Source organism: Dama dama, chromosome 9 (assembly GCF_033118175.1).
Source record: "Dama dama isolate Ldn47 chromosome 9, ASM3311817v1, whole genome shotgun sequence".
Classification (NCBI taxonomy): Eukaryota; Metazoa; Chordata; class Mammalia; order Artiodactyla; family Cervidae; genus Dama; species Dama dama.
This window is the reverse complement of record NC_083689.1, coordinates 10,781,574-10,807,215: the sequence shown is the minus strand read 5'-3', so window position 1 is coordinate 10,807,215 and position 25,642 is coordinate 10,781,574. Positions and strand designations below refer to the sequence as shown.

The 25,642-nt window shown below is 47.0% G+C and overlaps 1 protein-coding gene across 1 annotated transcript in view; it reads left to right on the top strand.

Annotated features, from left to right (window-relative positions):
- Positions 1–2,469: 2,469 nt before the first annotated feature.
- NWD1 (NACHT and WD repeat domain containing 1) overlaps positions 2,470–25,642 on the top strand; it is a 52,966-nt gene continuing 29,793 nt past the window's right edge. The window contains exons 1-7 of the mRNA XM_061149179.1: positions 2,470–3,635; positions 6,993–7,196; positions 8,881–9,040; positions 12,767–12,884; positions 14,037–14,195; positions 20,789–20,986; positions 23,929–24,051. Of these exons, the coding sequence (XP_061005162.1) occupies positions 2,485–3,635; positions 6,993–7,196; positions 8,881–9,040; positions 12,767–12,884; positions 14,037–14,195; positions 20,789–20,986; positions 23,929–24,051 (2,113 nt within the window). The 5' untranslated portion in view covers positions 2,470–2,484. The remainder of the gene's footprint in view (positions 3,636–6,992; positions 7,197–8,880; positions 9,041–12,766; positions 12,885–14,036; positions 14,196–20,788; positions 20,987–23,928; positions 24,052–25,642) is intronic.

Here is a 25,642-nt window from a genome sequence, read left to right as displayed (position 1 = left end):
TGTATAATAATGTTAAGTCCACTGTTTATTGAGCACTTACTATGTCACTATAGCTTGCTCTATGACACAAAGCCAAGTGCACCAGTTGTTCTCAGAGAGATATCTGACACTGAGGTCATACTCAGCATCTGGGCTCTGTACTTCGGGATGGGCCCAGATTAATATCTCAGCCCTGCCCTTTTCCAGCCGCTTTGACTTCTGGGAGGCTTGGCGCCTCTGTTTCTTCATCTGTAAAATAGAACTAGTCAGAAGTAGTACCTAGGGGAGTCATTATGGAGATCTGAAATGTCCTGTCTCAGCCGTGATCTGATTCAACAATAAGATCACTAAGCAATCATGTCAAACCTCACCCATTAGTAAGTCCCATCTGAAAGAACAAATAGAAATTCCTAGACATCAGCAGAAAGACGAATGGGTGTGGAGGTCAGGGCACATCATAGACAGTACCTTTAGACCATATTATTTTTCAAGCACCATGCTAAACTTTCTTAAAAAATTTTTTTTATCTTGAAATAGAGTTTCACAGGAAATTGAAAAAAAAAAAAAAAAAGGAGGAAGAGGTTTCATGTATCCTTTACCAGATTTCCCCAAAAGTAACATCTTGCATAACTAGGGTACAGTATTATAACCAGGAAGTGGACATTGTTAGAATACAGAGAGACTAACAGAAACCGTTTGTGCATGTGTGTGTATGAGCCTTTTCTTTCTCTGCAATTTTATCACCTGTATAGCTTCAAGTACCCACCACGGTTGATACACAAGGGTCCCTCCCACTGCCATATAGAGCTGCACTCACCCCTCCCCACAAACCCCAGCCTTGGCAGGCGCTAACCCAACTCCATCTCATTTACTTTGTTTCTACCATGTCACAGAAGATAAAATTGCAGACTGTAACCTTTTGTTCCTTCAGCATAATATGCTCAGCTTTCACAAGCATTATTTCATAGAAAATCCTCATAGTAGTCCTTTCAATTTTGGGATTAGTACTCATGTTAAAGGGAGGAAACAGAGACTCAGAGAGGTACAGTGATTTTTCCCAAGGTCACACAGCCTGTTGCTAGCAGACAGATGGTCTTGGATTGCTTCATGCCAAAATGTGTCCAAGAAGGATCCCATTTAAGGACTGTGAGTTGCCTTCGTCTCTGATCTCCATTCATGAGGCTAAGGGGGTTGTGGGGTCAGACCAAGGAAGACTTTTGAGTGGCTCTTGTCTTTGGCTCTGAGACTGAGTCCTGTCTCCAAGGGCCTGACTCACTCAGCTGCAGAGATCTGGGAGCCTCTGTTGAGCCCAAGGCAGCTTCAAAAATAACTCAAACCTGATTGCTATTTCAAAACAAAGGCCTCCAAGGAGAAGTCAGTGTGGGCTCTTGGCTCTAGAAGATACAGGTCCTCAGGGCAGCTGCTGCATGCTCTGGGACAGGGGTCAGCAAACCATGGCCCAAGGGCCAAACCCAGCCTACTGCTTGTTTTTATAAATAAAGTTTTATTGGAACACACTCAAACACATAAGTTTGTAAGTTATCTACGGCAGCTTTCACATAGCATGAAATTAACCTTTTTGAAATGAACAATTCCTGCACACCAGTGTTTGAGCTTTTGTTCTCAGTTCTTTTGGGGCCATACTTAAGGGCTATATAAACTCCATATTTAACTATTTTAAGTTTGATGGCATTGTTTTATGATGAGACTGCTTCACAACCATCTGTGTGTTGCCTACACCAAGGTATCTTTGATTTTTCTGTTGTTGTTGTTCAGTTGCTAAGTCATGTCTGACTATTTGCAGTCCCATGGGCTGCAGCATGTCAGGCTCCTCTGTCCTTCACTATCTCACAGAGTTTGCTCAGATTCATGTCCCTTGAGTTGGTGATGCTATCTAACCGTCTCATCCTGTGCTGCCCCATTTTTGCCTTCAGTTTTTCCCAGCATCAGAGTCTTTTCCAACGAGTCAGCTCTTTGTGAATAGTGGCTAATTCAATGCCACTCTTGGTGTGGCCTCTGAACCCCAGTCTCAGCGTCACCTGGGAGCTTGTTGGAAATTCAAACCATGGGCCCTACCCCGACATGCAGAATCAGAACTTCTGGAGGCAGGGTCCAGCCATGTTGGTTTTTATGAGCCCCCAAGTGACTCTGGCAAACTGTGGCCTCAAGCCAAATCTGGCCCACTGCTTGTTTTTATGAATAAAGTTTTGTTGGAACACACTGGAGCCCATTCTTTGCATGCTGTCTATAGTTATGCCAAGTGACTCTGGCCCACATTAAGCCTGAATTCCAGTGTTCCCATTCCTGGACTGTGTCTCCCAATTGTCCCCATTTGAGCCAGCTGATGCCATAACACTGACCACACTCTCTTCTACTTTTGCAGTCATTGAGTGGGAAATAGAACGGGCCTTGCTGAACTCAACAGTTGGGGATCACGGGGCAACCGTCTTCCTGAGACAGATCCAAGACCTCAATAAGCACATCCTGGAAGACTGTACCCTCAAAATGGTGGACCGTCTTGCAGATGGTTGCCTGGACACGGATGCCCAGAACCTTCTCAGCAACCTCAAGGAGCGCATTGCTGACCGGCAGCCTGGAGTTCTCAAGGCCCACCACCTAGCGTGGAGCCGGGACCTGGTGAACCCCAAAAACAAGGCTCATGCCCGATACCTGAAGGAGCTGGGGGAACAGTTTGTGGCCAGGGCTAACCATCAGGTTCTTGAGCGCCTCCGGGAGCTGGAGGCGGGCAGGCAGGAGTTGGCGTGGCTCTACCAGGAGATCCGCCACCACCTGGGACTCAGTGCCGAGGTCAACCGGACCTTCTGTGGGCGCCAGGAGCTCCTGACCCAGCTGGGGCAGCGGCTGCGACAGAGTGACGGCCACCCCCACCCACCGCTGGTGCTTTTTGGACCCCCCGGCATCGGAAAAACTGCTCTGATGTGCAAGCTGGCTGAGCAAATGCCGGGGCTGCTCGGCCGCAAGACAGTGACCATTCTGCGGCTTCTGGGGACGTCACAGATGAGCTCTGAGGCCCGAGGCCTGCTCCAGAGCATCTGCTTCCAGGTGTGCCTGGCCTATGGGCTACCCCTGCCCCCTGCCCAGGTCCTAGAGGCCCACACCAGGGTGGTCCAGTTTTTCCACATCCTCCTCCACACCGTCTCCTGCCGAAACTTTGAGTCCCTCGTGATCCTGCTGGATTCGGTGGATGAGGTGGACTCTGTCCACTGTGCTAGGAGGATCCCCTGGCTGCCTCCCAAATGTCCTCCGAGGGTCCACTTCATCATCTCGGCCTGCTCTGGACAGCGGGGGGCTTTAGACACCATGCAGCAGGTGCTCACAGACCGAGGGGCTTACTGGGAGGTGAAACCCCTCTCCGGAAACCAAGGGCAGGAGATGATCCAGCTCCTGCTGGCTGCCTCGAGGAGGACACTGAGTCCGGTGCAGAGGGACATGCTCTGGGCCAGCCTCCCAGAGTGTGGACACCCAGGGCGGCTAAGGCTGGCTTTCGAGGAGGCCCGGAAGTGGGCCTCCTTCACTGTGCCAGCCCCGCTGGCCTCCACTGCTAAGGAGGCGATGCAACAGCTGTGTGCCCGCCTGGAGCAGACACACGGGCGGCTCCTGGTGGCCCGCGTGCTGGGCTACATTGAGTCTTCCCGGTGAGTCTCTGCTGTGCTCACTGTTTTGAAGTGAGAGAGTACGCATGCATTCTTCTCCAAGGGCTGCCATAACAAATCACAACCTGGGTGTCTTAGAACAACGGAAGTATATTCTCTCATGATTCTGAGGGCCAGAGTCTGAAATAGAGGTGTTAGCAGAACCACACTCCTTCTGGAGGCTCTGAAGGAGAATCTGTTCTAGGCATTTTCCTTTGTTTCTGGTGTTGCTGGCCATGCTCAATGTTCTTTGGCTTGTAGAAGCATCACTCCAATCTCCACTTCTGTCATCTTGTGGTCCCACCCCTGTGTGTCTCTCTGTCTGAATTTCCCTCTTTTCTTGGAAGGATATCACTCATTGGATTAGGGTCCATTTCTGTCCAGTATTGTTACTGACCAGGGTTCTTGTCCTTCTCAATCCATAGAAATGGATCAGAGGCCAGACAAGAAATTCAGGCAAGGCTTTACTGGTACTTCTGCTGTGAGCACAGGCTTCCCAGATGGCATCTGTGGTAAAGAACTTGCCTGCCAATGCAAGATGCAAGAGACGTGGGTTCCATCCCTGGGTCAGGAAGATCCCCTGGAGGAGGACATGACAATCCACTCCAGTATTCTTGGACAGAGGAGCCTGGTGGGTTATAGTCTATGGGGTTGCAAAGATTCGGACATGACTGAAGCAATTTAGCATGCATGCATCGCTGCAGCAGAGGGGGAGGGAGAACAAATGACAAATTCCTTTGCTTGCTTGCTCCCAGTGAGCTGGTTCCTTATTTGGGTGAAGGTAGGGGTCGAGCTGGAGGGGTAGCTTAGGTGGTTTGTCCACCCCTTTGGTGGGGTGGTAGGCAGGGGGCATGTGAAACACCCTACTTTTGCTCCCAGCTCTTCAGAAGTGGCAGTTGGGTTTTCGGTCTCTTTCTGTCCTATCCATAATTTCCCCAATGGTGCACGTGTGAAGCTATTTTCAGTTCTTTACAGTTTGTTTGTATTCTGTTGTTCGAGGAGAGCTTTGTCCAGGCGCAAGCACTGCAGCAAAGGGCCCCAGGTCCCAGGTCCCAGCCTGCCTCAGTGGGACCTCATCTTGACCACTTCCCCAAAGACTGGTTTCAAATAAGGTCTTATTCACAGGTCCCCATGGGCATGAATTTTGAGGAACGCTTTTCAGCCCAGTATCAGTCATATCATAAAGTTCCCTCTTTTGACGTGTACAGTTTGGCAGCATTGAGTACATTCACAGTGCTGTGCTACCACTAACCATGAGGAATGGTTCCTCACCCTACTAGGGAGACCCTGTCCCCGTCGGCATTCACCCCTCATCCTCCTCTCCCAGTCCCTGCCAGCCATTAATCTGCTTTCCGTCTCCATGCATTGGTCTAGGTTATCTCTCTTTCCTTCTGTCTGTCTATGTATCTATCTATGTAGCATCACCAGTTCAATGGACATGGACTTGGGTGAACTTCGGGAGATGGTTAGGGACAGGGAGGCCTGGCATGCTGCAGTCCACAGGCCTGCAAAGAGTTGCAAAGTGTTAGACAACTTAGTGACTGAACAACTGCAACAAAACATGTCTATCTATCATCTGGCAGGGCTTCCCAGGTGGCGCTAGTGGTAAAGAACCCTCCTGGCGATGCAGCAGATGTAAGAGGCGGGGGTTCAATCCCTGGGTTGGGAAGATCCCCTGGAGAAGGGAATGGTAACCCACTCCAGTATTCTTGGCTGGAGAATCCCCTGGACAGAGGAACCTGGTGGGCTACAGCCCATGCTTTACTGATGTCATGGCCTTCCAGGATGTAGCCCTCTGCTTCTCTGAGAATGAATGGACTGGCCAGGTCCCTACCCAGAGGAATGTGATGCCAGAGAAGTGTGGGGCTGTGCTTCCCTTGGATATCCAGGTTGAAAGCCTCTTGGGATGTCCCATTTTTTTGATTTGGTGGACAAGCCATTCATTGTGCCGGAAACCACAAAGAGAGAATCCAAGCCTGATTTGTATCAAGAGTATCCTGAAGACTGAGAAAGAAGATTTTATTGTTTGTTTGTTTGTTTTTCCTTATGGCTGCACCTCGAGGTACATGGCTTCCCTCATAGCTCAGTGGGTAAAGAATCTGCCTGCAATACAGGACACCCCAGGTTCAATTCCTGGGTCAGGGAGATCCGCTGGAGAAGGGATAGGCTACTCACTCCAGTATTCTTGGGCTTCCCTTGTGGCTCAGCTGGTAAAGAATCCGCCTGCAATGCAGGAGACCTGGGTTCAATCCCTGGGTCAGGAAGATCCCTTGGAGAAGGGAAAGGCTACCCACTCCAGTATTCTGGCCTGGAGAATTCCATGGACTGTATGTATAGTCCATGAGGTCGCAAAGAGTTGGACGTGACTGAGCAACCCTCACTTTCACTTTCGAGGTATGTGGCATCTTAATTCCCAAAGCAGGGATCAGAGCTGTGCCCCCTGCATTGGAAGTACAGTCTTAACCACTGGACTGCCAGGGAAATCCCAGAAGATTCTATTCTGAAAGAGGAAATGTTTGAGGAAATACTGGACCACCCCATGTAAACCCCCATGTTGTGGCTCCCAGGAATATTGGTTTGGAAAGACCTGTCAAGAGGAGGAAAGCAGATTAGGGAGACGGCCTGGCTACCCCAACGGGGAAACTGTGGAGAACACCGCCAGTGACATAGCTGTGATGAGATGATCTCAGTGGAAGAGATCTCAGAGAACACTGATGTTAATACCTACCTCGATGGAAAACAGAAAATTACAAGTGAGCAGGTATTCTGTATGTGTAAAGAATGTGGGAAGTGTTTCCAGCAAAATGAAGACTAATCGATATCAGGGAGTTAAAAACACACACACACACAAGGTGTTTGTATTCCTTGTAAGTAGAAGCCAGCCTCCCTCTCTCATCTGCTTTGAAATGAACTCTGCTTGTTCTCCAACCCAGAGGAAATTTGTGGCAAGTCTCTTAGTTTTTCCAGGCAAATGCTTGCAGCTATTATGAAGGCCACTCCAGTCCGATGCTTATCGTGTTTAAAGCCACTTCCTTTTTCAGGCAGGAACACACGGAGGTGGTTTATGCATTATTTTCCTAAGTTACTTCTCTTCCTGTGCTACAGGACTCATCTGAGGTTGGCGGAGGGATGGTTAAGGGTTCTGTAGGTGTGAGAAAGAAGGAAAGACCAGGAAATGCCTTACTTGATGGGTACAGCTGGACCCAGGTGTGAGTATCAGCTAGTGGTGGGCACTGTCCAAACCTTCAGTGATGGGCAGAATGCCATACAGCTGGTCACATCTGTCCCTCCCTTGGCTTCTGCATTCTCCAACTGCAGGAGACACAGGCGTGCTCCCATGTCTGTCCCTCCTTTCCACAGGCATGGGCTCTCAGAGGCGGAGCTAAAGGATGTCCTGTCCTTGGATGACGAGGTCCTGCAGAGCGTGTACCAAGACTGGACCCCACCCAGCAAAGAGCTTCTGCGTTTCCCGCCCCTGCTGTGGGTGAGGCTTCGTCGAGATCTGGGTAACTGCTTGGCCAGGCGCCCTGTGGATGGCTTCACCCTTCTGGCCATTGCCCACAGGTGAGTCGAGCGGGTTGGTGACACTGTCTGGGTGGGACTCCAAGAGCAAGGACTCACTGATTGGGTTCCTCTTTGTTCCAGATCCTTCTTCATTCCCCATTCCCAGGGAATCAAGTCCGCTTAGCACAGCATTCAAGGGTCTCCCCACCATGAGCTCTAACACAGCTAACTTGTTTGTTATCATGATTAGTCACCCCACGTGTCTTGTGGGCTCCTAGCTCCCTGGCCAGGAATAGAATTCGACCCCTCAGCAGTGAAATTGCAGAGTCCTAACCACTGGACTACCAGGGAGCTCCCACAATGAACTACTTCTTTAAATTGAGGAGAAATTCACACGAAATTCATCATTTGAAAGCGAACAGTTGAGTGGCATTTAGCATATCCACATGTACAACTTTCACCTCTGGTCTACTTCCAGAACATCCCCACGGCCCTAAAAGGTACCCCATCCCCTCCTCCCCCAGCCCCTGGCAACCACAAGTCTGCTTTCTGTCTCTCTGGATTTGCCTGTTCTGGACTTTTCACGTGGATGTGATCACACATAGTGTGGTCCATTGTGTCTGGCTTATCTCACTCAGCGTAGTATTTCCGTGGTTTATCCATGTTACAGCATGTGCTAGTGCTTCATTCCTTGTTATGGCTGAATAATACTCCCTTGCAGGCACGGATCACACTTCATTTACTCCCTCACTTGCTGAGGGACACGTGGTTGTTTCTACCTTTTGGTGATTGTGACTGGTGCTGCTGCGAATATGCATGTACAAGTTTTTATTTGAGCACCTGCTTTTCCATTCTTTGGGGGGTATATACTCTGGAGTGAAATTTCTGGATCATATAGTGACTTGTCTTATGTTTAATTATTGAGGAACCCAAATTTTCCAATTTTAAATTGGAAATCCCATGGATAGAGTCTGGAGGGTTATAGTCCATGGGTTCCTGAGAGTCAGACACGACTTAGCAACTAAACCACCACCATAGTTAATTCACAGTTTTGTGTTAGTTTCAAGAATACAGCAAAGTGATTCAAATATATACATATTATTATCATATATTATATATGTTATATATATAAATTAGTACTTAGATCTAAGTTATCTTATATATTATTATATTATATAAGTTATTTGTATATAAATGATCTTATATATTATTATATATTATTTATATTTATATATTTTATCTTATATATTAATATATTTTTATACATATTAGTATATTCTTGTATACATTCTTTTTCAGATTCTTTTCCATTATAGATTATTATAAGATACAATTCCCAGGGTGGAGAGGGAGGTGGGAGGGGGGATCAGGATGGGGAATACGTGTAATTCTATGGCTGATTCATATCAATGTATGACAAAATCCACTGAAATGTTGTGAAGTAATTAGCCTCCAACTAATAAAAAAAAAAAATACAATTCCCAGTGCTATACAGTAGGTCTTGTTGTTTACCAAATATTTCTTTTTTAAAGTAAAATTATTTAAGGAAAAAGGTAAGATGGGCTGATTTAGAGACAAATGGTAGGTAACAAATAGTGCAGGCGGTCAGCTGAGCCAGCAAGCATCTAGAAGGAATTTAGGATGGACTGGCATTGGGGAGCCACTTCCTGGGAGAGGTGGCCAGTCACCACCTCTGAGCTCACCCTGCGCCCCAGGCCCATCAGCCCGTGTCTCCTCTCTGCAGACAGCTGGCCGAGGTGGTCCGAGAGCGCTACCTGTCTGGGCCTGAGAAGGCCAAGAGTCACGGCGTCTTGGCTGACTTCTTCTCAGGGGCCTGGAGCCAGGGCATCAAGAAACTCATCACCCTGCCACTTGTGGGAAAACCCCTGAACCTGGACCGCAAGGTGAGGTGTCCGGGGACCCCTGCTCCCCACTCCCAGCCTCCACACTTCTGTGCCCACAAGGCACGTGCCTCCTTCCATTCCTTATCTCCACCCCAGACGCCCTCTGCCTTCTTTCCTTCTTTTCTCACAAAGGACGAAAAGTCCCCAAACATTGTCTGAAGGATGGGGAGCAGCAGAGGAGGAATTTACACTCCACTAACTTTCCAGACGAGAAAACAAAATCACAACGTTTAAAAGCTTATCTCCGAAGTCGTGGCATTCCAGAATTTTAATTCCTTGTGCTCTGATTCATCCTGAAACACAGCAGTTTCCTCCTTGTGTGTGTGTGTGTGTGTGTGTGTGTGTGTGAGTGTGTGTGTGGGGGGTGTGTGTGTGTGTGGATGTGTGTGTGAGTGTGGGTGTGGGTGTGTGGGTGTGTGGGTGTGGGTGTGTAAGGGAGTAGGGGGGAGGCGGGTTGATGTTTTCCTTGTGAATCTCCTGATACAATTCAATTTTCTGTCATTGGTTCTCCCAAAGTGTTACTCATTTTATTTTATTTTATTTTTTTTGATGTTTCTTTCTTTTTTTTTTATTTTTTATTTTTTTTATTAGTTGGAGGCTAATTACTTCACAACATTTCAGTGGGTTTTGTCATACATTGATAAGAATCAGCCATAGATTTACACGTATTCCCCATCCCGATCCCTGCTCCCACCTCCCTCTCCACCCGATTCCTCTGGGTCTTCCCAGTGCACCAGGCCCGAGCACTTGTCTCATGCATCCCACCTGGGCTGGTGATCTGTTTCACCATAGATAGTATACATGCTGTTCTTTTGAAATATCCCACCCTCACATTCTCCCACAGAGTTCAAAAGTCTGTTCTGTATTTCTGTGTCTCTTTTTCTGTTTTGCATATAGGGTTATCATTACCATCTTTCTAAATTCCATATATATGCGTTAGTATGTTGTAATGTTCTTTATCTTTCTGGCTTACTTCACTCTGTATAAGGGGCTCCAGTTTCATCCATCTCATTAGGAGTGGTTCAAATGAATTCTTTTTAACGGCTGAGTAATATTCCATGGTGTATATGTACCACAGCTTCCTTATCCATTCATCTGCTGATGGGCATCTAGGTTGCTTCCATGTCCTGGCTATTATAAACAGTGCTGCGATGAACATTGGGGTACACATGTCTCTTTCAGATCTGGTTTCCTCAGTGTGTATGCCCAGAAGTGGGATTGCTGGGTCATATGGCAGTTCTATTTCCAGTTTTTTAAGAAATCTCCACACTGTTCTCCATAGCGGCTGTACTAGTTTGCATTCCCACCAACAGTTTAAGAGGGTTCCCTTTTCTCCAGAACTAGACCAAAGAATTTCACAATTTGTATGGAAATACAAAAAACCTCGAATAGCCAAAGTAATCTTGAGAAAGAAGAATGGAACTGGAGGAATCCACCTGCCTGACTTCAGACTCTACTACAAAGCCACAGTCATCAAGACAGTATGGTACTGGCACAAAGACAGAAATATAGATCAATGGAACAGAATAGAAAGCCCAGAGATAAATCCACGAACCTATGGACACCTTATCTTTGACAAAGGAGGCAAGGATATACAATGGAAAAAAGACAACCTCTTTAACAAGTGGTGCTGGGAAAACTGGTCAACCACTTGTAAAAGAATGAAACTAGAACACTTTCTAACACCATACACAAAAATAAACTCAAAATGGATTAAAGATCTAAATGTAAGACCAGAAACTATAAAACTCCTAGAGGAGAACATAGGCAAAACACTCTCTGACATAAATCACAGCAAGATCCTCTATGACCCACCTCCCAGAATACTGGAAATAAAAGCAAAACTAAACAAATGGGACCTAATGAAACTTAAAAGCTTTTGCACTACAAAGGAAACTATAAGTAAGGTGAAAAGACAGCCCTCAGATTGGGAGAAAATAATAGCAAATGAAGCAACAGACAAAGGATTAATCTCAAAAATATACAAGCAACTCCTGCAGCTCAATTCTAGAAAAATAAATAACCCAATCAAAAAATGGGCCAAAGAACTAAACAGACATTTCTCCAAAGAAGACATACAGGTGTTACTCATTTTAAAAATAGCACTTATTTCGTTTCCCACCTAGGAGACTCGTGTGTAATTGTTGGAGATCACAGAGAGGATCAAACAGTAAAATAAAAGCTAAACCCACAAGTCCCCACTCTGAGAAGAGCTGCTCCCACACTTCCAGTCACTAGTCACGTATTTCCTTCCAGTCTTTCTTTTGTACCCAGGAGCTGTAAGACTTGGGTCCTTAGCTTACAAGTTGCCATCTCTCTCTCTCTCTCTTTTTTTTTTTTTTTGCCTTTCAAATACCTCGAGACCCAGCTCAAATGCCTCTTCCTTCAGTAAGTCTTCCATAATTTCCTTCCTTTTGCTTACTTGTTCTTTTTCTTCTTCTTTTTTTTTTTTGCCATGCCACGCAGCTTATGGGATCTAGTTCCCAAAGCAACGATCAAACCCGTGTCCCCTGCAGTGGGCGCGCAGAGTCCTCACCACTGGACTGCCAGGGAATTCCCTTGACTACTTGCTCTTCACTCCACGCTCCCTTCACTCCGAGGCAGAACTCAGACTGTTTATTTATTTACTTTATTTTTGTCTGTGTTGAGTCTTCGTTGCTGCAAGCAGTCTTTCTCTAGTTGCGGAGCGTGGGCTCTAGGCGTATGGGCTTCAGCAGTTGCAGCACTCGAGCTTAGTTGCTCCTCCGCACGTGGGATCTTCCCGGACCAGGGATTGAACCCGTGTTCCCTGAATGGGCAGGCAGATTCTTAACCACTGGATCACCAGGGAAGTCCAGAACTCAGACTTTTTAAAAGACGCTTTTAGTTTCAAATTCATTTTAGAGTCACAGACTAGTTGCCATGAGTGTAAGAGTTCCCATGGACATTTCTTTTAGATTCCCCTATTGTTAACATTTTCCCTAAACATAACACAGTGACTACAACTAGGGAATACACTTTTAAGTCTTTTATTATAGTTCGATTTTTCTTTTTCATTTTCCCTCCTGGACAGGGAAGCAGCCAGAGGCAGGGCCAGGCCTGATTCTTTCTCCTCTGGTTTCTCATAGATCCCCTCCTGTGTGCCCAGAGCTCCTGCAGGCTCAGTCTCTTTAGGATGCGGTTTGCCCCCTTCCTGGTCTCATAGCCTCAGGACCTCCCGCTCCAGTCCATCTTCCCCAGCAACGCTTCTAACCATCCAGTCTGATCATGTCTCTCCTCTAGCACCTCCCATGGCTCCCCAGTCTCCAGTCCAATCTCCGCAGCCTGATGTTCAGTGCTTTTGTGATCTATTATCGACAACCTCCCTAGTCTCATCCCAACCACGATCATTCACTCTGCCTTATCATTCAGCCTTCCCAAACTCTGATCCTGCTCTCTCCCACCACTGGGCCTTTGCACATGATGCTCCCTTGCTCTGAAATGCCATCATTTCCAATGTTTTTTTTTTGCCAGACAGGCTCCTACTTACCCTGTGAGACCCAGTTTTGATGCCCCTTGGATTCCCGGAGCCCCAGACCCCTCCTGTCCCAGCCCAGCCCGTGTGTGGGTATGTGAGGGTGTCTCCATCTGAAATCGTGTGACTGTCCCTCCAGCATCACCTGGCACCTGGCCTGGCCTGTGTTTGTGGAGTGAATGAATGAGATTGTGTCTTAGTGGCCTGGCTGCCAGCTCTCTCCTCCTCTGCAGGTGGCCCCTCAGCCCCTGTGGTTCTCAGACACGGTTGCAAACGTGAGGAAGCTGAAGGAGTTACCCTACCACCTGCTCCATGCAGGCCGTATCGAGGAGCTGAAGCATGAGGTTCTGGGTAAGGTCTCGGAGGGGGTTGCGTGGGTCCCCGACCCTCTGGTGCTCCCACTTTCCGGAGCCTGATAAGGTGGAAGGGTGAAGGTTAAAATCTCTGGCTCCTTTTAAGGCAATAGTTCTCACCAGGGGCAGTTCTGCACCATCACCACCCCCACCTACACACACACCAAGGGACCCTAGGTGATGTCTGGAGATATTTTGGTTGCAGCTGGCATCTAGGGCTAGTTGATAGTATAGAGGATGAGAAACTATCTTAGAATGAGAGACCCTGTCTACCTATCTGTCAATCTATCATCTACCATCTCTATTTATCTACCATCTAGTATCTAGTATCTATCTATCACCTATCTATCTGCATCTATCTGTAATCTGCCATATCTATCATGTCTTTCTCCCTATATACATATAAATATAAAATCTCATCTAACATATATATATCTCTCTACCATCTGTATCTATCATCTTTTTATTTATCTAACCAATATCTATCATAACTATCAACCTACCAACCTACCTATATTTCTATCTCTCTACCATTTATATCTAGCATCTTTATATCTGTCTATACATCCATCTATTTGCCTATCAATCTATTATCTCTATTTGTGTGTGTGTGTGCGCTCCATTGCTCAGCTGTGTCCAACTCTTTGCAGCCCCATGGACTATAGCCCGACGGGCTCCTCTGTTCATGGAATTTTCCAGGCAGAAATACTGGAGCAGGTTGCCATTTCCTACCCCAGGGGATCTACCCGACCATCTACCATCTATGTCTGTCTATCTGTCTGTCCATCATCTATCTGTCCATCCATCTTTCTACTTATCTATCCATCTCTCTCTTTCCCCATCCATCCATCCATGTCTTCATTCCTATCATTCTCAACCAGGGATGACTCTGCTTCCTATGGGATACTTGACAATGTGCATGCTTCCAACTGTCATCACTTGGGAGGCGTCACTGGCCTCTAGTGGGTGGAGACCAGGGACACTGCTCTCCACACCCTACCTGATGGCCCCACCACAGAATACGACCCAGCCCCAAATGTCAGTGAGGCTGAGAGTGAGAACCTCAGAGAAATGAGGAGGTGAGCACCCACCTCCCAGGATGCGCTGAAAGAAGCTGCAGGCTCCTCAGAGCACCCTCTTCTCCCCACAGGCAGCATGAGCTGGATTTCCTGCCGGGGCCTCTCTGGGGGCATCGAGGGTCTGTTGGAGGACTTCGCCCTGTGCGCCCCACACGTGGACTGTCCTGAGGTCAGCCTGCTCCGGGAAGCTCTCCAGCTGTGCCGCCCGGCTGTGGAGCTCCGAGGCATGGGTGAGTGGTGCTGAGACGGGGATGGGGGAGGCGTGGTCCACTCTGCATCGACTTCTGGAAGCCCAGTCTCCTCACTCAGCCACTCACACACCTTTCCTGTTACGGCTGAGGAGCTTCTAACTCCAGCTTCTAGAACTTTGAATTGAATCTGGGAGAGTTTAGGAGTAAAAACTACCAAGGCAGTGCCCTTCCTCTCACCTCAGTCCAGCAATTAATTCTATTTTTTAAATTTTTTAAAGTTTATTTTTATTGTGTTGGCCTTGCCACACAGCCTGTGGGATCTTAGTTCCCAGACCAGGGATCAAACCCAGGCCCTCAGCAGTGAGATCACAGAGTCCTAACCACTGGACTGCCAGGGAATTCCTCCAGCATCTTATTCTAGAAAAGGCCACATGGGAAATATTTTAGGCAAAATCGAGGAAATTATGTTGACTGTTAGTATAGATAGATCATGCTCAGTCGTGTCTGACTCTTTGCAACCCCATGGTCTATAACCCACCAGGCTCCTCTGTCCATGTGATTTCCCAGGCAAGAATACTGGAGTGGGTTGCCATTTCCTACTCCAGGGGATCTTCCCGAACCAGGGATCAAATGCGATCTCCTACATTGGCAGACAGTTCTTTACCATTAGCGCCACCTGGGAAGCCCATGACACTTAATATAACAAGGGAGAAAACATGTTCCCACAGATTTTTTTTTCTAATTGATGAAACTCATAGAATGATAATAACTGAGCACAACTTTCTGTAAGTTAGGTCTACTCATGAGAAAGAAGGGGAATTCTTGATCAGGCAGATAACATTTAAGGCTCAGCTGGGGTTCAAAGTTGGTATTTCCTGTCATCCCACTAATTACAAATGTCAATTTAAAAACATCAATGGTTTTACAAAAACCATTCTTAGCGCTCAGGGAAAGTCATTGAGCAGCGTTTGGCCCCCGCTCTGGCCTAGAGTTTGAAGGATCTCTTGTGTCCTCAGGTGATACTCTGTCCAGGATGGAATTTCGTTTGTTTGTACTTTTTTTAAAGTGTGGCAAAATGCCCGTAACATAAAATGAATCATTTTAATTGTCTAGGTCAGCAGCATTAAGTCCATTCACGCCGTTGCACAACCATCAACCCCATTCATCTCTGTAACTTGTTCGTCCTCTCAAACTGAACCTCCGTCCTCATTAAACACTCACTCCTTTTTCCCCCTCCCTAAGCCCCTGGCACTCACCCTTTACTTTCTATCTCTAGGAATTTGACCATTCTAGGGACCCCATGTAAGTGGGCTCATGCAATAGTTGTCCTTTTTGTGACTTATGTCACTTAACATAAAGTCCTCAATTCATGCATGTCAGAATATCCTTCCTTTTTAAGGCTGAATAGTGTTCCATTGTGTGTGTGTGTGTGCTAAGTCACTTCAGTTGTGTCTGACTCTTTGTGACCCTATAGACTGTAGCCCGCCAGGCTCCTCTGTCCATGGGATTCTCCAGGCAAGAACGCTGAAGTGGGTTGCCATGCCCTCCTCCAGGGGGATCTTCCTGACCCAGGGATCCAACCTGTGTCTCTTGTGTTCCATTGTGTAGATGGATCGTACTTTGATCATCCACTAACTCTTCAATGAACTCGAGTTGTTTCTACCTTTTGTCGATTGAAAGTAATGCTGCTGTGAATATCAGTTCCGTTCAGTTCAGTCACTCAGTCCTGTCCGACTTTGCGATCCCATGGACTGCAGCACGCCAGGCTCCCCTGTCCACCACCATCTCCCGGGGGTTTGCTCAAACTCATGTCCATCGAGTCAGTGACACCATCCAACCATCTCATCCTCTGTCATTGCTGTGACTATGGGGGTACAAATATCTCCTTGAAACCCTGCTTTCAGTTCTTTTGGATATATACCTGGATGTGGAATTGCTCAATCATTTGGTAATTTTGTGTTTAATTTCTGAGGAACTGCCAGATCTTTTCCCATAATGGCTGTGCCATTTTACATTCCTTCCAACAGCACATAAAGGTGCTGGATTCTCTATATCCTCTACAACACTTGTTATTTTCTGATAAAAAAAAAAAAAATAGACACCCTGTTGAGTGTGAAGTGGCCAGGGTTTTTTTTTTTTTTTTTTCTTTCCCCTGCTGCGTTTGGTCTTATTTGTGGCACTCAGGATCTTTGCTGAGGCTCGAGGGCTTCTCTCTAGTTGCATTGCAGAGGTTCAGTAGTTGTGGCCCGTGGGCTTAACTGCCTGACGATGTGTGGGATCTTATGTCCCCAACCAGGGATCAAACCCGAGTCCTGTCCTGTGCACTGCAAGCAGGATTCTTAACCCCCGGACCACCAGGGAAGCCCCCATGATGGTTTTATCATACATTTCCCAACTGGATTTTTTGTTTGTTTTTGTCTGGCCACACTGCATAGTTTGTGGGATCTTGGTTCCCCAACCACGGATACCTGGGCCCCGGCACTGAAAGTGCCAAGTCCTAACCACTGGACCACCAGGGAATTCCCACCCCAACTGGTTTTGATTTGAGGGTTTTTACAAGTGATTTTATAAGGATGCTTAATTCCCATATTCCTTCCACGGTTCATTCATACCTGACAACTACTGCTTGTCTGAGAAGGCTACCTGGCTACCACTGAGGCTGGACACCCTTGGCCCCCCACACCCCTGCATATTCCATTGCTACATGCTGCTTCCACATATCTTAACTCTTTAGTTATTATTTTCTCTGACTCTCTTTTGCATCATCTATCTGCCCCTATCCTGTGCTACTTGCCTCAGTCAAGTCTGACTCTTTGCACCCCTATGGGCTGTAGCCTGCCAGGCTCCTCTGTCCGTGGGATTCTCCAGGTAAGAGTCTGTCTGCCCCTGCTGCCTGCCAAATGCCCACCCCTATCACATAGATCAGTCCAAGTGCGTGGATATTGGTCCCACCGCGCTGATTTAAAGCTGGGCTCTGGCGTTTACTGGCCATGTGACCTTCAAGTCCCTTACTGCCTCGTCACCTCCCTCACTCTCACCCCTCCCCCTGCCTTGCAGCCTTCAGTTTTCCCATCTGCAAAATGGGGGTGTTGGTGAACCCTCCCACCTAGGGCTGCTGGGAGAAGTTTGCAAGTCAATTCATGCAGAGCCTGTCCCCATGGTGCCTTCCGAGGAGCCTTTTACAGTCATGTGACAGCACTCATATTGTTGACCTGAATGGCCTTGGAGGAGCCATTTCTGCCGCGAGCCTCTGCTTTCGTCATCTGCAAAATATTGGATAGCCTAAAGTGGTGTCTAGGGTCCCACCCAAGTGGATGATGCTTTTGCCTTCCTCTTACATTCATGTTCACCGGTGGATTTAAACCTCGAAGGGAGAGATTTCCCAGGAACATAGCCTTGGGCCAGTTTAAGAAAAGATTTCAAAGCCCAAACCACAGCATGTTCTTTGCAGCGCTCCTTGACTGACAGCCTGTGGCTGCCCAGCGCAAGGAGAAGGTGCAGAGAGAAATGTCGCCACCAGATGGTGCAGCTGAGCAACCAGACCCTCTCCCGACATTCCAGTCCTTTCCAGCAAGCTCCTAGAAACCAGTCCGTATTATGGATTTCTCCCGTTGCCTCAGGCTCCAGGATGACTTGGCATGGTGCTATTCATGTTTGTTTTTATTTAAAAGACTGATATTTTGTTCATAATGGACCTGGGAGCATGCTTTTGATTTTCCTAAAAAAAAAAAACACTGCATTAAAATAGTGTTTATCTTGACAGTTAAGTTTGTTAGCACCACTTTAACGTCTACACCCCGAGGTGAGTGGGACACTTGCTCCTGTCCCTGGCCTTACCCGATTTCACCCACCAGCACACCCAGGCACAGGGCAGGGCCACGCTTGCCCCAGGCCCCACAGTTCGTGTGACCTTGTGTAAGCTGCGTGTGTGCTAAGTTGCTTCAGCCCAGCTCTTTTGCAACCCCATCGGCTGTAGCCCGCCAGGCTCCTCTGGCAATGGGGATTCTCCAGGCAAGAATACTGAAATGGGTTGCTGCTTCTGAACCTCACCATGTCTCAGTTTTCCACGTCATACACTTGGGGTGATAGTGATGATCCATCTAAACTGCCCCCTCCCCAAGATATAGTTACTTTAAAAAATATATTTACTTATCTGGCTGCGTCAGGTCTTGGTTGCTGCGCATGGGCTTTTCTCGTCGCCGTACATGGGCTCTCTAACTGGCGTGCAGTCAGGAGCTGCCACACACAGGCTCTCTGGTTCTGGTGTATGGGCTCTAGCCGGGAGAGCTCAGTTGTTGCGGTATACGGGCTTAGTTGCTTTGAGGCATGTGGGATCTGAGTCCCCCAACCAGAGATGGAACCCCTCTTCTGTCCTGTTCATTGCAGACTCTTAACCACTAGACCACTAGGGACGTCCCAAGATAGTTACTTCTTAATCCCTGGTGGTTGTCGCTAAGTCATATTTGACTCTTGGCGACCCCAGGGACTATAGCCCGCCAGGCTCCTCTGTCCATGAGATTCTCCAGGCAAGAGTACTGGAGCGGGCTGCCATTTCCTTCTCTAATCCCTAGAATCTATAACTATTACTTTATATGGCGAAAGAAAATGTGATTAAGGTTCTTAGGATGGAGAGTTTATCTTGGATCCTCTAATCAGGCCCAAAATGCAATCACAAATGTCCTTATAAGAAGGCAGAATGAGATTTGAAACCAAAAAAAAAAAAAAGGAAAATGCAGACACACAATGATGAGAAGGCCATGTCAAGACAGAGGCAGAAATTGGGTTGATGCACATACACGCTGTTGATGGGAATATTAATTGGTGCAGCCACTGTGGAAAACAGTATGGAGGTTTCTCAAGAAAACTAAAAAAACAGAACTACCTTCTGACCCAGTAATTCCATTCCAGGGTAAACAAAACAAAACAGAAACACTAAAAGATACACGAGCCCCAGTGATCATAGCAGCATTATTTACAATTGCCCAGATATGAAAGAAACCTAAAATGTCTGGACAGATGAATGAATAAAGAAGATTTGGTACATATATTCAATGGACTACTATTCAGTCATAAAGAAAGAATGAAAAATTGCCATTTGCAGCAACATGAATGGACTTATAGGGGATTCTGCTAAACAAAATAAACCAGACAGAGAAAGACAAATACTGTATGATATCACATATGTGGAATCTGACAAATAAAACAAACTGGTGAATATAATAAAAAAGGAGCATACCCACAAGAATAAGCTAGTGGTTACCAGTGGGCGAGGGAATGGTGAAGTGAAAGTCACTCAGCCACGTCCGAGTCTTTGCGACCCCAAGGACCATACAGTCCGTGGAATTCTCCAGGCCAGAACACTGGAGTGGTGATCTCCAGTAGCCGTTCCCTTCTCCAGGGGATCCTCCCAACCCAGGGATCAAGCACAGATCTCCTGCACTGCATGCGGATTCTTTACCAGCTGAGCCACTAGGGAAGCCCTAGAGGGAATGGAGGGGGCAAAATAGGAGTGGGGGAGACAGATAGACTACAGGGATGTATTGTACAACATGGGTAATGTAGCCAATATCTTGTAATCACTGTAGATAGAGTGTAACCTTTTAAAATTGCATAAAAAATTTAAAAAAAAAAAAAAAAGAGAGAAATTGAGGACTTCCCTGGTAGTACAGTGGATAAGAATCCTCCTTCCAATGCAGGGCACATGGGTTCAGTCCTTGGTTGGGGAAGATCCCACATGCCACAGAGCAACTAACCCCACGAACCACAACTTCCATAGCCCTGGCACCTGGAGACTGCTCTGCAGCAAGAGAACCACCCCCAGGAGAAGCCCGTGCACCGCAACAAAGGGTCGCCCCTGTTTGCTGCAACTAGAGAACGCCCACAGCAGCCAAGACCCAATGCAGCCAAAGTAAAGAAATAAATATGTTAAATAATAATTTTTAAAAAAGGAAATTGAAGTGATGTGGCCACAAGCCAAAGATACCTGGAGCCCCCAGAAGCTGAAAGAGGCAGGGAAGGATGCTCCCCCAAAACCTCTGGAGGGAGCACAGCCTTGCCCACACCTTGATTTCAGACTTCTGGCCCCAAGAACTGTGAGAGAAGAAGGTTCTGTTGCTTGAAGCCCCCCAGGTCATCTTGTTTACAGCAGCCACAGGACATAACCCACTCAGTAACCATGAACTGCTGGTGAAATGATCCTAGGCATTGGTTGGGTGCCTGGGTTTCCCTGTTGGCTCAGACGGTAAAGAATCTGCCTGCAATGTAGGAGACCGGGGTTCAATCCCTGGGTCAGGAAGATCCCCTGGGGAAGGGAATGACTACCCACTCCAATGTTTTGCCTGGAGAATTCCAAGGACAGAGGAGCCTGGTGGGCTACAGCCCATGGGGTCACAAAGAGTAGGACATGACTGAGTGACTAACACACTTGGCATTCAGAACACAGCCATGAACAAGACAGGCATTGTCTTTGTTTTCAGGAAACCCAAGGTCTAGCGCAGGAGGTGGGGGATCCACTTGGGGCACTTGAAGTAGGGACGAGTGGGTGGAGAGAACAGAAAAGGAGGCAGAAGCGGGGAGGGCTCCACCTGGGGAAGCAGTGTCCCTCCCCTTAACCAGCACCCCCTCCGTTGCAGAGAGAAGCGTCCTGTACACAGAACTCCTGGCCAGACTCCACTTCTTCACTGCTTCGCATCCCGGGCTGGTGGGACAGTTGTGCCAACAGGCGCAGAGCTGGTTCCGGATGTGCCCTCACGCTGTGCTGGTGCCCCTCGGAGGATTCCTCCAGCCCCCTGGGGGGCCCCTCCGGGCAACCCTTACCGGCTGTCACAAAGGTGGGTCTCCCCAGCACAGTCCTTGTCTGCCTGGGGCAGTGGCTGCTCTCTGAGGCTCCCCTCTGCCAGTTGGGAAGCCCCAAGGGTGCCAGCTGGGCCTGGCCCTGCTGTCTCATGCTGACTTGACTCCATCTGTCCCCCAGGGACTGTAGATGACTACTGTAAATACTGCTAATGAGTCCAGAGCAAGCGGATGCTGACTGCCTCTGGGGTCTCATCACTAAGAGTTCGGTGCCCATCTTACCATAGCATCTGTGATTTTACAGCCTCATGCTAGTAAATCTGGAAACTAGAGGCTGGCTCCTGACTGGCCCCTGAAAGGCTGGTGGGACTTATAGGTTCTCCATGGGACACCAGAATGTCAGAGGATGAGAGGATTTCGTTCTCTCCATCCATTTGTCACCCATCTTTCCATTCATCCCTTCTCTTCTTTCCATCTGTCTGCCTTTTCATCCATCCAAACTCCCTCCCTCCCTCTCTTCCTTCCTTCTAACCACTCAGCTATCCATCTGTCTTTCCATTCATCCATCCATCCCTCCATCCACCCTTCCTTCCTTTTGTATGTCCTTCCATCCTTCCTTCCCTGCTTCCTTCCTTCTTTCCTTCCCACCCATCCACCTATCCATCCACCATCAGTTGTCGATATTTCCAATGGTCATCCTTCCTTTCACCATTCTGTCCACACCACTTACCTTCCATTTTCCCCAAATTGCCACCTTCTATCTGCTCAGATACCCCTCTTCCCATCCAGACACTCAGCCATTCATCAACTCACCTACCAACTCTATCAGATTCATCTACCCTTCTAATACCCATCCATTCACTAACCCACTCATCCAGCCAGTCATCTATCTGTCCACTTACCCATCAGTCCACCACCACTCATCCATCCCTTTATCTGCCCACCCAGAGTCTCACATTAATCATGAGGCTACTTAATACAAATAGCTTGTTGTTCAAATGCCAGCCATTACAACTTGTGCCACAGGGTCTTGTAGGGAAAGCTACACTTTCAAGGCACAGAGCATCAAAAATAGAAATTCTAAGAGACACTTGATGCAATGCATGGGAAAAATTGATTAGGGACAGCTGCTATAATACTGTGTTGAGAAGGATTCTGAGACTGAATCTAGTTTAACAGGAAAGAATGTACATTTATTATAATACTGATTCTGATGCTGTAACAAAAGCCAACATAGCAATGGCTGAAATAAAAAAGAACTTCCTTTCTCTCACACACAATGGTCCAGGCATAAATAATGGTAATATGGTGTCTCCAGGTTGTCAGGGACCCAGGCATTTTCAAACTTCTTGCTCTGCCATTTTCAATGTGAGGTTTCCATTTAATGGCCCAAAATGACTGCTCCAGCCCTTCCCATCACAGTGGAATTCCAGCCAGGGGGAAGAGGGAAGAAGTAGATGGCCATCCCCTTCCCTTCAAGGACACAGCCTTGAAGCAGAACTTACCACTTTTGCTCCTGTTTCACTGGTGAGAATATGGCCATCTTTGACTATAAGGGAGCCTGGGAAATATGGTCTTAGTCTGGGTAATTACATACTCAACGAAACGCGTGGGCTGTGGATTTTATTACTAAAAGAAGCATGATATCAATAGAAGGGCTACTGTTGGGGGTGGGGCAGATCACAGAATGTGGTGATTGATTGGTGACGTCTGTCAAAGCATAGGGAAAGGCAGTCACAACTCAGAAGTTTTTTGGTTTTTCTCATCTCAGTAAATGTTTTGTGTTTTAGACCCTGTGGGCCAGTTGCATGAGCTCTAGTCATGTTGCCAGGTGGTGCTAGTGGTAAAGAATCTGCCTGCCAATGCAGGAGACATAAGAAACGTGGGTTTGATCCCTGGGTCGGGAAGATCCCCTGGAGGAGAACATGGCAATCCACTCCAGTGTTCTTGCCTGAAGAATCCCAGGGACAGAGAAGCCTGATGGGCTATAGCCCACAGAGTCACAGAGAGTCGGACACAACTGAAGCAATTTAACACACACGACATGTTGAGGTTGAGAAACTTCCTAACCACTCTGGGCTTCAGTTTCTTCATTTTAATTTATTTATGGACGTACCATGTGGCTTGCAGGATCTTAGTTTCCTAACCAGGGATCGAACCTGCATCCTCGGCAGTGAAAGTGTAGAGTCCTAACCACTGGGTCCCCAGGGAATTCCCAGTTTCTTCCTTTTTTTAAGATGAAAAGTTTGAGTTCACATTTCCAAGGTCACACAGTGAGTGAGTGACCACAATTTTTTTTAAAAAAAAGGAAGGAAAGAAAAGAAAAATCCCACCTCCTCATATCCTGTCCCAGTGAAGTGGAAACACAATCCTGGATTCTCACACCTGGACTGGCTCTGACTTTAACACCTTCCCACCATCTTGGCTTTCCTGGTGGCTCAGCAGTAGAGAACCCGCCTGCCAATATAGGAGACACAAGAGATGTGGGTTTGACACCTGGGTTGGGAAGATCCCCTGGGAAAGGGAATGGTAACCCACTCCAGTATTCCTGCCTGGAAAATCCCATGGACAGAGGAGCCTGGTGGGCTACAGTCCATGGGGACAGAGTCGGACACAACTGAGGGACTGAGCACATGAACATCCCAGTTGCAACAACCAGAAATGTCTCTAGACATAGCCCAGTGTGCCCTGGGCGTGTGGGGCAGAATCACCCCTGGGTAGGAATCACTGAACTAGAGACACTTACGACTGGACAGTAGTTTAGTCCATCTTCCTGCCTCAGAGCAGCATAAATAGCACAGCTCAGAGTCTGCATCTGGCATCTGACAGTGCTGGCTTTGGAATCCCAGCTCTGCCACTTCTAGATATGTGACTGGACAAGGAACTGACTCTGTGCCTCAATTTCCTTATCTGCGAAGTGGGGGAGTATTTCGTGGCTGAGTTCTCAGACCCATGAGCTCTCGTTTCTGTGTGGCTGCAGGCATCACTGCCATGGCCTGGAGCCTGGAAGAGAAGCTGCTTCTGGTTGGCACCCAGGAGGGCATGGTGGCTGTGTGGGACATGGAGGAACAGCAGGTGATACACATCCTACCTGGACACACAGGTGAGGCTTGGAAAATGGGGTTGATGATCAGGCTCCTCCAAAAGGCCTACAGTGATCAGTCAGTCGCCAGGGTCCATTTACCACCAATTCACTTCTCTGTATCAAAACTGTGGTCTTTGTTCCTGCATCAGCAAGCTATAGCTGTGTAACAAAACACCCCAAACAAGAATGCAGGTCAGAACAGCCACTATGGAGAATAGTATGGAGGTTCCTCAAAAAACTGAAGATTGTTGCCATATGATCCAGCAATCCTATACCTGGGCATATATTTGTACTATAATTTGAAAAGGTACCTGCCTCCCTATGTTCATAGCAGCAGTATTTAAAATAGCCAAGACTTGGAAGCAACCATCAATGGATTAATAGATAAAGATGTGACATATATATATATATATAATATATATGAATATTAGCCATAAAAATAATGAAATAATGTCATTTGCAGCTACACAGATGGACCTAGACATTATCACACTAAGTAAGTCAGAAAAAGAAAAATTCCATATGCTGTCACTCATGTGTAGAATCTAAAATATGATATAAATGAACTTATCTACAAAACAGAAACAGACTCACAGACAAAGAGAACAGACTTGTGATTGCCAAGGGTGGGGGGTTGGGAAAGGGATGGATGGGAGTTTGGGGTGAGGAGATGCAAACTTGTATGTATAGAAAAACAACAAGCTTCTATTGTATAGCATAGGAACTATATTTAATGTCCTACGATAAACCATAATGGGAAAGAGTATGAAAAAGAAAAATGTGAAGTCAAAATCACCCCAAACACAGTAGCTTCAAACAATAGCTGCTTATTTAGCTCACCTCTGTGAGTGGGCAATTCCCTGGTGGCTCAAAGGGTAGAGAATCTGCCTGCAATGCAGGAGACCTGGGCTTGATCCCTGGATCAGGAAGATCCCCTGGAAAAGGGAATGGCACCCCACTCCAGTAGAATCCCATGGACAGAGAGGCCTGGTGGGGCTACAGTCCACGGGGTTGCAAAGAGTCGGACACAACTGATCAACTGACATACACATACAGTGTGAGTGGGCACTCCAGCCCCATGGCAAACACTGATGTGCTTTCTGAGTCTATAGATTTGTGCTTTTTGGACATTTCATATAAAGGAAATTGTATACTCTGTGATCTTTTGCATCAGTTTTCTTTCACTCCACATAATACCTTTGCAGTTGATTTGTATTGTTACAAGTATAGATAGTTGGATCATTTGCATTGCTGAATCGTATTCCCTTGTATGCAAGCAATAGGTTTTCAACCATTCATCACTTGAAGGACGTCTGCATTGTTCCCAATTTGGGGCTGTTGTGAATAATGCTACTCTGATTCATTGTATCTTCATCTTTATAATGTTTAAATGCACTAAAAATATTTCATTTGTCTTAATAGATCATGTTCCAGAATTTATTAAATTTTTAAAATTATTTAAACATTTTGTGGTTATTTAGGCTATTTCTAGTTATCTGCTATTTGGATAATACTGGGATGAATCTGTTTTATTTCCAGTGAGTGGCACTCTTGACTTGGAAGGTATGAACATTCCTATAGGTTTTGAGAAGTGCCATCATATTGCTTT